The 13,541-nt window shown below is 51.3% G+C and overlaps 1 protein-coding gene across 8 annotated transcripts in view; it reads right to left on the minus strand.

Moving 5' to 3' along the window:
• Window positions 1-13,541, minus strand: part of RUBCN (rubicon autophagy regulator) — a 30,038-nt gene that overhangs the window by 10,443 nt on the left and 6,054 nt on the right. For 4 of the 8 annotated variants that reach the window (XM_033069071.1, XM_033069066.1, XM_033069064.1 and 1 more), the window contains exons 2-12: window positions 8,736-8,889; window positions 6,933-7,016; window positions 5,826-5,985; window positions 5,545-5,651; window positions 4,848-4,988; window positions 4,478-4,634; window positions 3,715-4,263; window positions 3,124-3,168; window positions 1,186-1,281; window positions 896-1,011; window positions 221-422 (exon numbers count right to left, since the gene is read on the minus strand). In XM_033069071.1, coding sequence (XP_032924962.1) covers window positions 221-422; window positions 896-1,011; window positions 1,186-1,281; window positions 3,124-3,168; window positions 3,715-4,263; window positions 4,478-4,634; window positions 4,848-4,988; window positions 5,545-5,651; window positions 5,826-5,985; window positions 6,933-7,016; window positions 8,736-8,774 — 1,696 coding nt within the window. In that variant the 5' untranslated portion in view covers window positions 8,775-8,889. Of the gene's footprint in view, window positions 1-220; window positions 423-895; window positions 1,012-1,185; window positions 1,282-3,123; window positions 3,169-3,714; window positions 4,264-4,477; window positions 4,635-4,847; window positions 4,989-5,544; window positions 5,652-5,825; window positions 5,986-6,932; window positions 7,017-8,735; window positions 8,890-12,100; window positions 12,372-13,541 lie in introns of those variants that run through there. The other 4 variants (XM_033069067.1, XM_033069065.1, XM_033069068.2 and 1 more) reach the window with 3 other exon arrangements.

A 13,541-nucleotide genomic window follows, 5' to 3' on the forward strand; every position in this document is an offset into this window, starting at 1 on the left:
ATGAAAAGACATTCCATAACTCAGTGCCAGCAGTGCTATCAGTGGATGGTACCTGTCACATTATGGTCTTCAATAGCAGCAGTTTCACAAATCTTGGCACCACCTTGGTAGCAATTTAACTGTTTCCAAGGAATGGGCAGGAAGGCAGGCAGTTATAGGATAGGCAATGGACAGAAAACCCACATCCCACTAGCTGATGAGCCCAAAACACATCACTCACTGTCTGAGCCCATCTCCTGGTAGGCAGGGAACAGGTGCCTGGTGCGGATCTGCTGGCGCCGAATGCGAATCTTTTGTTTAAGCTCCTGGATCTCCTTGTCACTGTCTTCTTCCTCCTCCTCCAGCTGCCGGCTCATCATGTTGCATTTCATCAGCTCAATGGCAGCGATCAGGGACTCTGAGATGCTGAAGTGGGCGTTCTCCTGCAAGAGCAAAAGAATTCAAGGCTATGCCTTGGACAAACTAGGCAGACTTGGTAAAATTTTGCTCCCCACCTATGCCAGGGAAGAGCTTATTACTCATGCCTAGTGGCAGAAAGATGTTAATCTATGTCAAAATATGACTCTTCTATAAGGCCCTAGAAAACAAAACCTTCTTGGGCATCAGAATGCTCATGAAACACAAGAGGCATCCTACAAAGAGGATGTGCAACACATCCATTCTGGGGGGTCAGCACACAGCCCTGAGGGGCCCTCACATGTAGCAAAGCTGCCATGTATATGACCGATGGGCAGATTCCAGCTACCAGACACCACCAAGGAGCTCAGCCTTGGAGTTCTGTGCACAGCTCTACAACAGGCAATACCATGGCATTATCCCCCCATGGCAGAAGTATCCCTGAACCTGCAGTAAGATCCATTCCCCAATGCACACAGGCTGCTGCTGATTCCCTCACCTTCTCCAGGTCTGCACAGCTGCCAAAGTCCTGCTCAGAGAGGTAGCTGATGAGGGACTGCCCTTCTGAAGGTCTCCTGAACATCCCTTCCCCCGAGCTCAGGTACTGTCCAGAGTCTAGAAAAGCAAGAGACACAGGTATGAGGGAAGGACCTGCTATCTCCATGCCACCAAGACCTGCCAGTACCTAGACAGCATCCCACAAGCAGATACCAGCATTTGAGGCCACTGCAGCCCATGGAGGGAACCTGACCAGGATTGAGAGTCCCCACTGAGGCTGGCTGTACTCACCATACTCCATGTAGAGGGAGCTGGGTGTGCTCAGTTCACTGCTCTGCGTGGAAGCAGAGACCGGCCCTCTCCCTCCACTTGGATCACCATGGGACTCTGGAAGGGAAGATGACACCAGGCACAGCTCAGTACCTCAGAGGTGCCCTGCCACTGCACAGGGTGAAATGAAAGGGGCTTGGCATCACACACGCAGGCACAAATGGATGGAAATAAAGAGAGACATCTTCCTTCTCCATGCCACAGCTGAGGGCAAACCCAGGAGGAGGCAAAACTAGAAAGGCATTTCAGGCGGGAGAAGGGGAATGAAGGAGAGAAGATCATGAGAAACATGGAACAGCCACGTCCTGAGCCTTCCTCTGTTTACCCCAGAGTAGAGCTGGGGGACATAATAGGCTCCAGAAAGTACCTCTTGCCAGCCCTTTCTTCCTGAGGGAGCATTCTGGGGGCAGAGTTACCCCCAGAACAGACAACAGGAGACACAGGGAAACATGAGCAGCCAAAGGATTTGTAGGGGTCCCTGCCCTGCAAAGCAGCCTGGACATCAGTGTAAGGAGGCATCTGAAGGACATGCTCCTGCTCCACTAAAAGCCAGGACACACAGCACTGGAGCAGTGCTCAAGGTGACCTACACGGGCTGTGGGCAGGGCTCTGCCCCACGCACGCACTGTGGTGCAACTCCCTGCCAGACTGAGCCAGTGGAGACTGCCAGGAGCTGGCCTGACCGGAGACCAAGAACAGGTGGTGCTCTACAGAGAGCCATGGCCCCAGGGAGCCCCTGCATGGAGTGGCTGGGTGACAGAGGACTGCTGAAGGAGACTGAAAACACCCTGCCTGCAGTGGGACAGGAGCACAGAGTTCTGGATACAGGGCAGGTGCCAGCTGACAGTCCTGAGCATAACAGAAGGGCAACCCTGTCCTCTCAACTTCCTACTCACTTTTGTTCCCAGCTTTGTGTCATAACTCTGATGTGGCTGGAGGCTCCTGAGCCCTCCAATACCGCTTCTCCCCATCAAGGCTATGAAGCAGCAGTCACCAAGATGGAGTCTGGGATCAACTCACCCCACAGGCTGGGAGACAAGAGATTTGTCAGTGTAGGACACTGTCACAGCTACTCACTACAGCCTGACAGGGAGTCCTGCAGCCCACTTCAACACAGAAACCACCTCTCAGGGTGGATGCCTGGGGACGCCACAACAGAGCCTACTGCTGAAAGGTAAAGTGAGGCAGTACTCAGCATCACCTGTTGGAGCAGGACACAGGGCTGGACACATCTCTCTGAACACCCATCACCCCCAAGGAAGAGCTTTCCCAGACACAGAACCCTCAGGCACTCAGATGTGAGCTCGACAAACCCAGTACCACTGTTCAGTGGATGCAAAACAAAACAGCCCATTATTTTGAGCTGCTGACTTTTTCTGCATGTGGGGCAAAAGGACAGCACCCCAGCATTTCTGCCCTGAGCTCAAAAGAGCATCCAGGAGTCTCAGCTGTGGGTACATAGACTAGAAATTAGTAAACATCAAAATTCCCTGTGCCACAGATCCACAAAATAAAAGGGAAAATTAGATGTTCAAGCCCATGCCTGGTTAGCTGCCAGCCCTTATTCACTAGGTAAGAGAGGAAACCTCTCCTGGCTTCTGAGGCAGTGGGTGGAGGGAAGGGTAGGGATGCAGCTCACAGACTTGATGGCCAGCGCTCCCTAATGCCATGCAGGGGAGCTGGACACACTTCTGGGTCTGGGCCACTGCTTCCACAAACCAAGCTGGGATCTTTGGTCAGGTCACATGCATAAACCAGACCACACCTCAAAGCATCAGCTGGGACACAGCAAAGAAAGATTTTTTTTTTGGTTTTCTAAATGAACACTAATGGATTGATGGCAATCCTGAACTTGATGCAATGATCACTAATGAAGGGCTGTTACACTGGCTCCCAAACCTGCCACTGGATCTTCTATTATAATGGTGATATCCCTGAGGCCTCCTGGGCAGACAGAGGAGGAGAAGGGCAGCGTTAAGGGAGAGAAAACAGAGACAGACTGGTTACTACTCAGCAAGGACCTCCACTTCTCCAACGAAGGCAGCATCAGGGCAAACTCCCACAAACTGGTTGTCCCCTCACACCCCACTCTCCCCATCCCCATGTATTCACTCATTCAAGACCACAGTAGAACCCAGGTTATCAACAGGATGACATCCTACCAGTTAGATGAGCCCAGGCCCCAGTCCCACATCCCAGCCAAGCAAGGCCAGTGGAGAACAGCTGATGCCACAGCATTGCTGCCATTTTCTAAGATTTTAGTAAAAATTGCCAGTATCAGTAACAGTCCAGCCCCAAGGCATTCTGGGAAGCAAGATGTAATCCCATCATTCCAGTGTGAAGCTGAAAAGCTAAGGGAAAAGACCAACCACTTGTCCACTGTCCCTCTCTCTGACATGATCCACAGAATCAAAGGAGAGGCCAGCATCAGCCTTCTGGTACCAGGGACTCCCACACCCAAAAGCCATCCCAGAAAAGCTGTCCCATTACCATGTAACTTCCCAGAAGTCACGTTGGTGTCAGAGTGTGAGCGCATATGGCTCTTCTTGAGGATGCCCTGGGGAGCTGAAGACTGTCCCTCCGAGAAGCTGGACCGGCGCAACAGGCTCAGGCCCCTGCTGCCACCTCCACTTGCTCCCTGCTCCCCCAGGGATGATACCGAGTCCAGCTTCTGGGAGCTGCTGGAGGAGAAGAGTTTGGAGCTACTGCTCTTGGTGCTGCTGGTGCTGGTGCTGCTGCATGCCCGGCCTCGGCGTCCCAAGTTCCCAATGGCCAGGTACTCCGGCCCATCGTTAACATCACTCTGTGGATCATCCTGACTCCCTGTCCAAGTGTCCTCGCTCTGGCTGGTGGTGCTGGAGCTCATCTCGCTGGCTGGAGAGAAAGGGTCTTTGGGTGAGGGGACGTGGAAGTGGGTGACAGAGCTGGGCTGCTCCAGAGGGGACCTGCCCTCACTGAAGGAAGAGGACCGGGTGGATGGGCAGCGCTCCTGGGGCTGGCTGGAGTTGGAGCTGCCACAGGAACTCACTGGTCTCCTGTCTGGACAGAGACATGAGCATGATTTCACTCTGGCACACGGAGACATATCCTAGGGCAATAAGCTTGTGGGTTCACACCAACATGCCCAGCCAGTACAGGCAAATCCCTCTCTCTCATTATGGGCATACCCATTCATCCCAAAAAATACATAGGCAGATTAAAAGGTAAAGTCTTTTCCAGGTCTACCCTAAGCTCCCCAGACTACCCTTGATACCTGAGAGACCAGAGGAGGCTGGATGTTGGAGGCTGGAGAAGGACCCAAAGCAGCGCTGCTGTGAGCAGGTGGCAGCAGGGACACACGGGGATGCAGGGAGGGCAGTCAGGCTCTGACTCTTGGTCACTGGAGATGGATTGTCACTCTTCCTGGTAAGCTGAAGAGAGGTGGCATCATCAATAAATCAGCATCTATGGGGCTACATTGTCAAAAGAGCAGCAACAGAAAGGGATCAACCTACAAATGTCAGGTCACCAACCACAAACGAGGTGACAGCCCTGGGAACATGAGGGTGGGGGGGGAAAAAACATGGCAGCACAGAAGGGAAGCAGCTCTTTGTTCACAGAACAGATTCTCACTGGGAGATTACCCGGCTCTCAGTGAAATGATCCAGGCAGCCCAGCGCTCCCGGCAGACGGCTCTTGTGTCCCTCACCACTGTGATCACACATCTCTCTTGTCCCAGCAGAAGGGTCTGACGTGCACAGGGATGGCAGTGACGTGCCGGCCAGCTGAAAGAACACATCTCCCATTTAATGAAGCCTCACTAATTGCTCTCCTCTGGGGACTCAGTGCAAAGAAGGCAGCTGCTGTTTCTCTCCTCTGGAGAGGGGGCAGCTGGCACAGGGCTGCACAGGGGGTCACTGGCATAATGAGCAGGAGTAGGCATCCAGGTGTCCCGGGGCATTGCCTATCCTGTCATGAGGGTGACTGTCCATCATGACCAGGCAGCTCTGTGTGCTGGCCCTGAAGCCTGGAACTGTTGGAGAGGGCTTTAAAGGCGCCCCTTACAAGAAACTGGTCCTCAGGTCCTTACTCAAATTCTCGGTGCAAGCCTGAACCAAGGTGCCCCACTACAGGTTCACACAGCCATCTCCCCCACCCTGACCCTTTACAGGTCACACAGGCAGGACAAGGACAGTTCCCCATTCTCCTTTCCTCTTGGAGCAACTTTTACTAGTTCCAAGTCCAGCCCCTTGTCCAAGGGCTCTGTGTGCCCTGAATGTGACCTTGAGGGAGCAGCCACAGCCAGTTGGCTCAGATGTAAAATCTGGAACCTCAACTCACCATGGAGGTGTCGATTTGAGCCAGAAGCCTGGGGTTGTTCTGCTCAACAGCTTCCAGGCACTGCAGCATGGCCGTCACGTGGGCGTCACTGAGCAGGAAGGCAGTATCTGGGGAGAAAAAAATGCTGCTCAAGGGAGTCCCTCTCACCCACACACTTTGACACACCGGTTGCTCACACGCAAACCAACTTTTCTGCTGCCCTCCCTCACTCCCACACAGCTTGGAAATGCCACCAGCTAGATATTTTCCTAGTAAGAAGGAAAAGGCCCGTTGCTCTTTACCTGCGTAGAACTTCCTAATGTACTGCCGGTTCCCCAGGAGTGGCTTCAGCTGTGCTGACAGGCAGTGGCACTGCAGGCTGTGCTGCAGCCACAGCTGTGCAATGGCCTGGTCCCCTGGGCCCTCAGGGTCACGCTGGCTGCTCTCCTGCAGGCTGATGAACTGGAAAGGGACGTCAGGCACGGGTTAAGGCAGGCACAGGCAAGAAGGGGAGCAGGGCTTGTTCCACCGCAAGGCTTTGGTCCCCCTGATAACAGCAGCTTTCCCATGCCAGTCACCGTCAGCAGGAAAGAGGGCATGTCCCAGCAGCTCCCCAGCTGCCAGGGAAGCAAAAACACCAGGCAGGAGCAATGCTTCAAAGGTCAGCCAGTGACCAAAGTTCTCTGATAGCCACCAGCATAATGAATTTCTCTTGCACACTCTCCCATCCATGAGCCTTGCCCCTAACCTGGAGGGACCCCACGCTCCCAAATATGATCTGACCCTGGTGGTGACAGCCATTTTCTTGCTGACACATTAACTGTGAAAGGCTATGGCAATGCCTGAGCTGCTGCAGCTTGCAGAGCTGGACTGGAGTCACAGCCCCATGCCCCCAGCAGCATGCTGGACACAGGGACCATCAGGGGCCAGCCCTTTGTGCCCAGCCACAGCAGGAACCATGGATGTCAGCTCAGGGCAGCCGAGGACCAGGAGCATCTCCATATGCCAGTGGCTGGCACAAGTTAGGAGTGGGAAAACAAATAAACAAACGCATGGTGAAGTCACAACCCAGAAATGGGACAGCCCAGACCCTTACAGATCTGCACAGACACATGAATCACCCCTGTGCGTACACAAGCGCTGCTTGTGCCAGTTCCCTTGGTGATGCCTGCTGCACCCAGCCCAGCAGAACTGGAGACTGGCCTGGGAGAAATAAGCAGCCAATTGTCTCAGCCCAAACCACACTGAGTTCCCAGGACACGGCTTGTACCCAAAAACACGGCTGTGTCAGCCTCCACAAGCCATTTTACTCACAACAGCCCAGGCACCACTGTCCCACGGGTGAGGCTCCAGCCCAGCTGCCCTCTCCCTTCCCACTGGGCACTCAAGGCCACCCCTCCAGAACCCACCTTCTCCAGGTGATGAGCAGAGCCTGGACTCAGCCAGCGAATGTCCTTCACAAACTGCCAGTAATCCTTCTGTCTGCAGCACACCTGCCCAGGACAGGCACAGTCAGGTAGCACCTCCCAGGTGCCAGTGAAACGAGCACATCCCCCTTAGTCCCATGCTGTTTGCTTCAGCTTTATTCAGACAATGAGAGGTTTTCTTATTCTTCCCCTTAGAGAGGAACTGCATCAGAGTTTCTGTTTTCCTCTCCACCCTACTGGCTGTAAACACAGACCCAAAAAGCCTCTCTTCACCAAAAAGCTCATTATTTTTACTTCCATCCCTATTTCCTCTTTCACAAGTGACAGAGGAACGGCTTCTGTTTTGGTGGTTTATTTGGTTTGGCAGGGGAGTAGTTTGCTTTATAAGACTAGAAAACTAACATGGCAATTTTAGTTTTCTAGACTGAATTTGGTTTTCTGGACAAGCAAATAAAATACCTTAGTTTTCTTAATGTGCACATAATGTTTAACCTTTTTGTTTTCAATTCCAAACTGTAGGCAAAAAAAGTTGCCAAGAAAATAAAAAGCAAATGGAAATTAGTTGCTGGAGCCTCTATGAGCCAACTGCTGTTAGGAAGCTGTAGTTTTATGGGCCTCCTTTTGCAACTCCCATAGCTTGATTGGTGTCACCCATGCCTATCAGATGAGACATTCCTGAGTGCAAGAGCTGTCTCTGCCTCTAGTAAAAGCACTGAGGAAGGTAACACACCATCCTGCTTTGGAGGTCTGGCATGAGCTGTTACCAACAGACAGACAAGTATAAATCATTTAAATCTCACTTCCTGGAGCCTGTGAATAGCAGGTCTGTCAGAAGCAAGCACTCCTCACATAGAAAAGGTAGCTCCTCTCCCTGTTGATCTCCCAGAGAAGGTCCCTGGTCCATGCAGCTGAGGACTAACAGAAACAGAGCAGTACCTCAACTAATGGTGTCTGCAAACTTAATAAATCCAGGGAGCAAAGCTCCCTGCTTGGACAACCAGAGTCAGTCTGGCTCTTCCTGGAGGTTTATTAGCTTGGGTGCAGCACTGCATAGGTGCAGTTTCCCTGATCTGGGACCCAGCTGGCCTGTGCAAGCTGCCTGGGGCTCCTCTGTGCTGTTCTCTTCTCTCTGGATGGCAAAGCCACTGATGGGAAGCCTGTCCCCAGGCAAGCCCTGCAGCCTTGCTTCAGCTTTCCACTGTAAATTAATTGTGCTGAAGGGGAGATCTTCAAGCCTCTGCACACAAGTGAGAAAGAGAAATTCTTCCAGGCAGCCATGGAAAGGGGGGAAGGCTGGGTGAGCAACTGCAGGCACAACAAGAGCCTGGAAAGAGTGATCCCATTCACGCAGAGCACAGGCTTGGCTGCCAGCTCCTGTTACTAACACAGCTAACCAGAAACAGTAAAGATGCGAGGTTTCTCTTGCCAGGCCTCGCTGGGGACTTGTCCAAGTGCAGATGATACGGGGCTGACTCACTGCAAATGCAATTTAATCGCTTGGCTGCAGCAGAAAGAAAGGAGAGAGGGGCTGGCCTCAGCACAGGGGGCACAAGTACTTAGAGAAAACATATTGAAAGTAGATGAGATAGAAAGAATGTGCACCCAGGTTCCTCTGACAACCACAGCATTTACCAGGCAAGCTCAGTCCCTGCTTGGATCACTTCCCACCCTGTCACAAGTGCTATGAGCTCAGAAGTGAGCTGCAGCACCTGCTTGTGACAGGCACTGAGGCTGTGACAGACAGACAGACAGACAGACAGTTGTGCTGGCAGGACAGAGCCATACCTTGTCATGGATGAGCCCGTGGTACAGGATGCTGTGCATGTCTCTGCAGAGCCGTTCCAAGCCGCCATACTTGGACCAGACATTTGGGTTGCTTATGGACACCAAACCTTCCACTGTGGTCTTCAGGTTGCCAAGGAGCTTCCAGTGCTCCTTCCTGCAGAGGAACACAGCAAGATATATCAGAGATACAGCAAGAGGAGCTTTGCAACAGGAACATGGTACTGCATTATCTCAAAGGAAACACTGTTCAGGTTGAAACCTCTGGTGGTCCAGAAGCCAGCAAAGGTGAGCTGAAACACTTTACAAATCCCTGTGGTCTCCCACACACGGTTTGTGGACAATAGGTCGTATTGTAAAGGTTCTTCTAATGAGTGGTAGCCACCACCACGAAACAGAACAGACTGATGGTTCCTGCAATGTACCACATTGTACCCCAGTCTGGGGATTAACCTTCTAGCAGGCTCTTGCTTCACTGACACATTCTCTCTGAGAGAGCCCCTCAGGAGCACAGCAGCTGTATGGAAGGACCACAGAGTCACCACATCGAGCAGACCCTGTGTCTACAGAGCAGCACTCCCTGAACAATGCACATCACATCAAGAGCTCCAGCCCTGTCAGGATGCAGAGCTGCTCCTCTCCCAGGGAGGTGACACCTCACGTGCAACTCCAGCTGTACAGTCACTGTCTGGGCCCTGACCTGCAGTAGGCACAACTTACAAAAACATTATGATGTTATGGACAGAGATTAGCAAACTGCTGGTGAACTCAAGAGTATGCACAATACTTCATCAGTATCATCCCCCTTGGCTGCCCTACATACAGCAAGAAATCACCATTATCTACCACAAAGCAGGAGCAATGGTGCAGAGAGATAACATCATTTGACTATGCAAAAGTAGCTTTGGGGAAGGAAGCTTTAGATGGCTGAGGTTCCCACTCAAGCTGCTTCACAATGCTGCCAGATGAACAGCAGCTGTCAAAAACACATACTCAAGTCGGAGCCACTCTCTCAGAACAGGAACGTTGCAAGGTACAGGCAGGAGAGCAAATAACAAAAAATAAAAGTCTCTGCAAGGTTTGTAACAAAAGCACCCTTAGCATGAAACTTCAGGTTTTCAACTGGCAAAAAACAAAATGGTGTTTCAGCAGTTAATCCCACCCACAGCCAAAACCAAACTGGATTTCCAAAATACAAGGGGAAAAAGAAGGAAAAAACTTAAAATAAATATAATTATTTTAAACTGTTCTCATTTTCATCCCCTTGGGGAAAAGTGTGGGCCACATACTTCTGGTAATTAAAACAAAAGCTTTTCTCACCAATATTCTCTTTTTGAGATTTGCTCACTACTGCCAAACTGATTAGTTGAACAAGCAGATCATTAATTACTGTCTCTACTTCAACCCCCATTCACTTTGCTTCCTCATGAAGGGAACATCACCGTCAGTGCCCACCTAAGCTTAAACCACACAGAAGCCAGCCCATCCTACCAGCACCAGCAAAATCACCCTGACAGCACTGGAGCTCTAAACCAGACCTGCAGTGCATGTGGCAGCATGTGCATGTTTATGTTGTACTTAGACCAACAGGCACAGGGCTTTATCTCAGAAGAGACTGAAGAAAAATGCACAGATACAAATCAAAGGCAGCTTCCTGAAGGAGATACAGCTTGGGGAGACACAAAAAGAATTACCCAACTCTGCTGAATTTGTGGGCTTTTCCCATCCCTGCCCTGAGCAATGCAGATGTTCTTTGTGGATGCCCAGAGAGGAACGGCAGTTCCTGGTCAAAGAGCACCTGCAGCCACTGAGCTCAAAGCATCAGCAGCTCCTCCCTAAGATATTTCTAACACTCAGAGTTAGGAAATGCAAGTGAAAGCTCAGCCACACCACTGATATTCCAAGTCAGTGAGTCAGGGGAACTCCCTCCCATGCTATTTCATGCTATAAAAAGGAGGTGATGCACACAAAGATGTAAGGGTAGCACATGCAGAGATGTGCCTTTCCAAATGAATGGTCCCATTAAAGGACTTGTGCATCTCAAGAAGTAGGAAACCAGGATCCATGGCTCTTTCCTAGCACAGGGAACCTAAGGGTAAGCAATCCTTGAACAAAATAATCTCAAAATGTTAAAACATTGTACACAGAAGCACATACAGAATAAGTCACATCATTAAAGCACCTTTGCAGAAGTGATCATGAACCCACTGAAAATGAATTAAATCCTGGTAGGACAGTAAGTATTCTATGGGACTTGTTGGCCCAAAGCAGTCCAAAAGTTGGACACACAAGACCTTTTTGATAGCCAAACCCCAGCTGTTTCTGGGCTGGAACATGCTGAAAAGTACACAGTGACACAAGGCTGGAGAAATGACGACCCATACAGCTGGCTGCAGGTGGCAGGGCAATTGAGCACAGCACAGCTAACCAAATTTCAGCTCTGGGTCAACCCTGAATTAGCAGCAGGGTTTGCTGACAGAGCCTGGTTTTTAGCTGTCAGGAGGGATGGAGAAAGCCCAAGTTCCCTTTTCTGCTGGTGTTCAGAGCATTACCAAAAAATCTGCTTTTTTTTTCCTGAAAAAGGAGAATTCTCCTTTGCTAGTGCTATAGAAAGCCTGGCATGGGGTAACACAAATTCATATTACATCATCAAAACACCCAATTTACAATAAGGGCAAAGTGAGTAATACTCCAGAGGGCCACAGAACAAGACAAGAGCTTCCCCTGCAAGAATCACACATGCTTCTGCTCTCTTGATCTAGGAAAGCTGGTTTCCCCCAGACAGAAAGGCCAAGGGTGCTTGCAGGGGCTGTGGAGCAGCAGTGAGATCTCAGCTGCATCCCTCTCCTCCTTTAAAGACAACCTCTGATCCAGCCTCCAATTTCAACCACCAGCTTCACAAACTTGGCTCTGGGTCTCCTTTCTTTACCTCAACAAACTCCATCTTCAAGTACAGCAACATCAACCTGACATCGGGAACTGTCCCAAACATAACTGAACCTTTTGCACTGGAGTGATAAAAGACAGCATCCAGCCTTGGAGCAAAAAATGGCTTAATGCTGCTACTGCTGACAACAGGGAATGCTTCTTCCAAGGCTTACTCAGCCCCTCCAGGCCAGCAAGGGTAGGAACTTCTCTTGGTCCGAGTCAGCAAAAGTGACTCACAGCAGAGGCAGGGAGTCATGCTGCTGACTCCTTTGTATAAAATAAAACCAAACCCTGGTTACTTTCCAAAGCAGAATCACACAGGTAGCCAGTGTTCAAAAACGAAAAACAAAAATGAAGCTCATCTTTCTCGCAAACGTCATCTGCTGCGTATCTCCTGTGCTCTGCAGGAGGCACCCAGCAATGGCTGCTTGAATCCTCACCTCCACTTGGAAGACTCTCTTGATCCTTCTTAGCACACTAAAGAGGTTGGGCTAAGGATGCTGAGGTTATGGAGGGACTTCTGACAAATCTCCAAGGACTCTCATTCCTGTGCTGGCTGTCAGTTCCTCCTGCAGAAACCGAAGATGCCACGTAACCTGCGCTGCACAGAGCCTGCTCCCGCCTCGCTGTCCCCAGATCTCCCAGACAACCAGCAGCCCCTTCCCTGGACTCCCCCGCCTGCTCCTCCGGCAGCTCAGCACTGCTGGGAAAAGGGATTAAAGAAAGGCAGGCTTCGTGCAATTCATCTGCAGTCGAGGGGAGTGGCTGACAGGCAGAGGAAGCCAGAAGAGCTCTGCCAGCCCAGCAGGGATGGGCAGGAATAGCTGAGCAGGATGGCTGGAATAGGGACACGCAGGGTAACTTGTATCCATGCTAAAAGCTGGCACTGATATAAAATGGGGACACGACTTCAAAAGGTACCCCCAGCAAACACAGCCCAGAGATGCTGCTTGCTGACGCATTCTTGCTCTGCACTGGCAAAGGATGAGGGAAGAAAATAGGGATTAAAGGTGTTTTTTAACTTTCCCATGACAGATAGCTTTACCTGCTCATCTGGATAAGTCCCTCACAAGCAGATGACCACACACTGTGAACCCAGGGTGCTGCCCGTTGGGTTTCAATCTGCACAGGAGCTGCCTGTGACAAGCATGCAGGCAGCCAGAGGCAGTGACAGGCAGAGCACATCCCACAGCCCACCTCCCTGAGAGTACCTGCTCTCATCCCTTCATTACTCACAGCACAGGTTCCCTTTAGGAACCCTCTTCTCTGGCCCTGTTGTCCCCGAAGGCCTTGCTGACGCCAGAGACAAAGGTGGCAGCTCTTTGCTAACCTGCCCAGCTGACCAGTGGCCCATCTGCTCCCCCTGGGACTGCTATGTCCTCTGCACCACCCCAAGAGCCCTGCTCTCTGCCCAGCAGGACAGCACTAACCCTCTTGCCTCCAAGGACAGTATCCTCCCTGGACATTGGCATTACAGCCCTGCCACTCAATGCATTTCAGACCTGCTACAAGGAGGAAAAATCCAGCAAAAGATCCTCATTTTCCTCTCCTGTGCTGGCAGAAGAACGGACTTCAGCACAATAACTTTTGTTTCTGCATTTCCTGTAATCCACAGGAAGACGGATCCAGTGATCTCTATCTTATCAGTATCAGTAACTGCCACAATCCAGTATGAAATGGCACCTCACTGGGAATAAAAATGCTAACCACATCACACAAAGGACAAGGCAGCGTAAGGCCCATGTGGGATCCTCCCCAAGGTATCAGTGCCAGCCAGGAGTGCAAGCAGGCTCCTGCACGTGCCAGCACAGGTGGGGGACGATGCCCTCCTTGTCCCTGGGGGAGTGCTGGGGGTGGCACCACCCCAGCCCTATTAGTCAC

Source organism: Catharus ustulatus, chromosome 10, assembly GCF_009819885.2.
Source record: "Catharus ustulatus isolate bCatUst1 chromosome 10, bCatUst1.pri.v2, whole genome shotgun sequence".
NCBI classification, from domain to species: domain Eukaryota; kingdom Metazoa; phylum Chordata; class Aves; order Passeriformes; family Turdidae; genus Catharus; species Catharus ustulatus.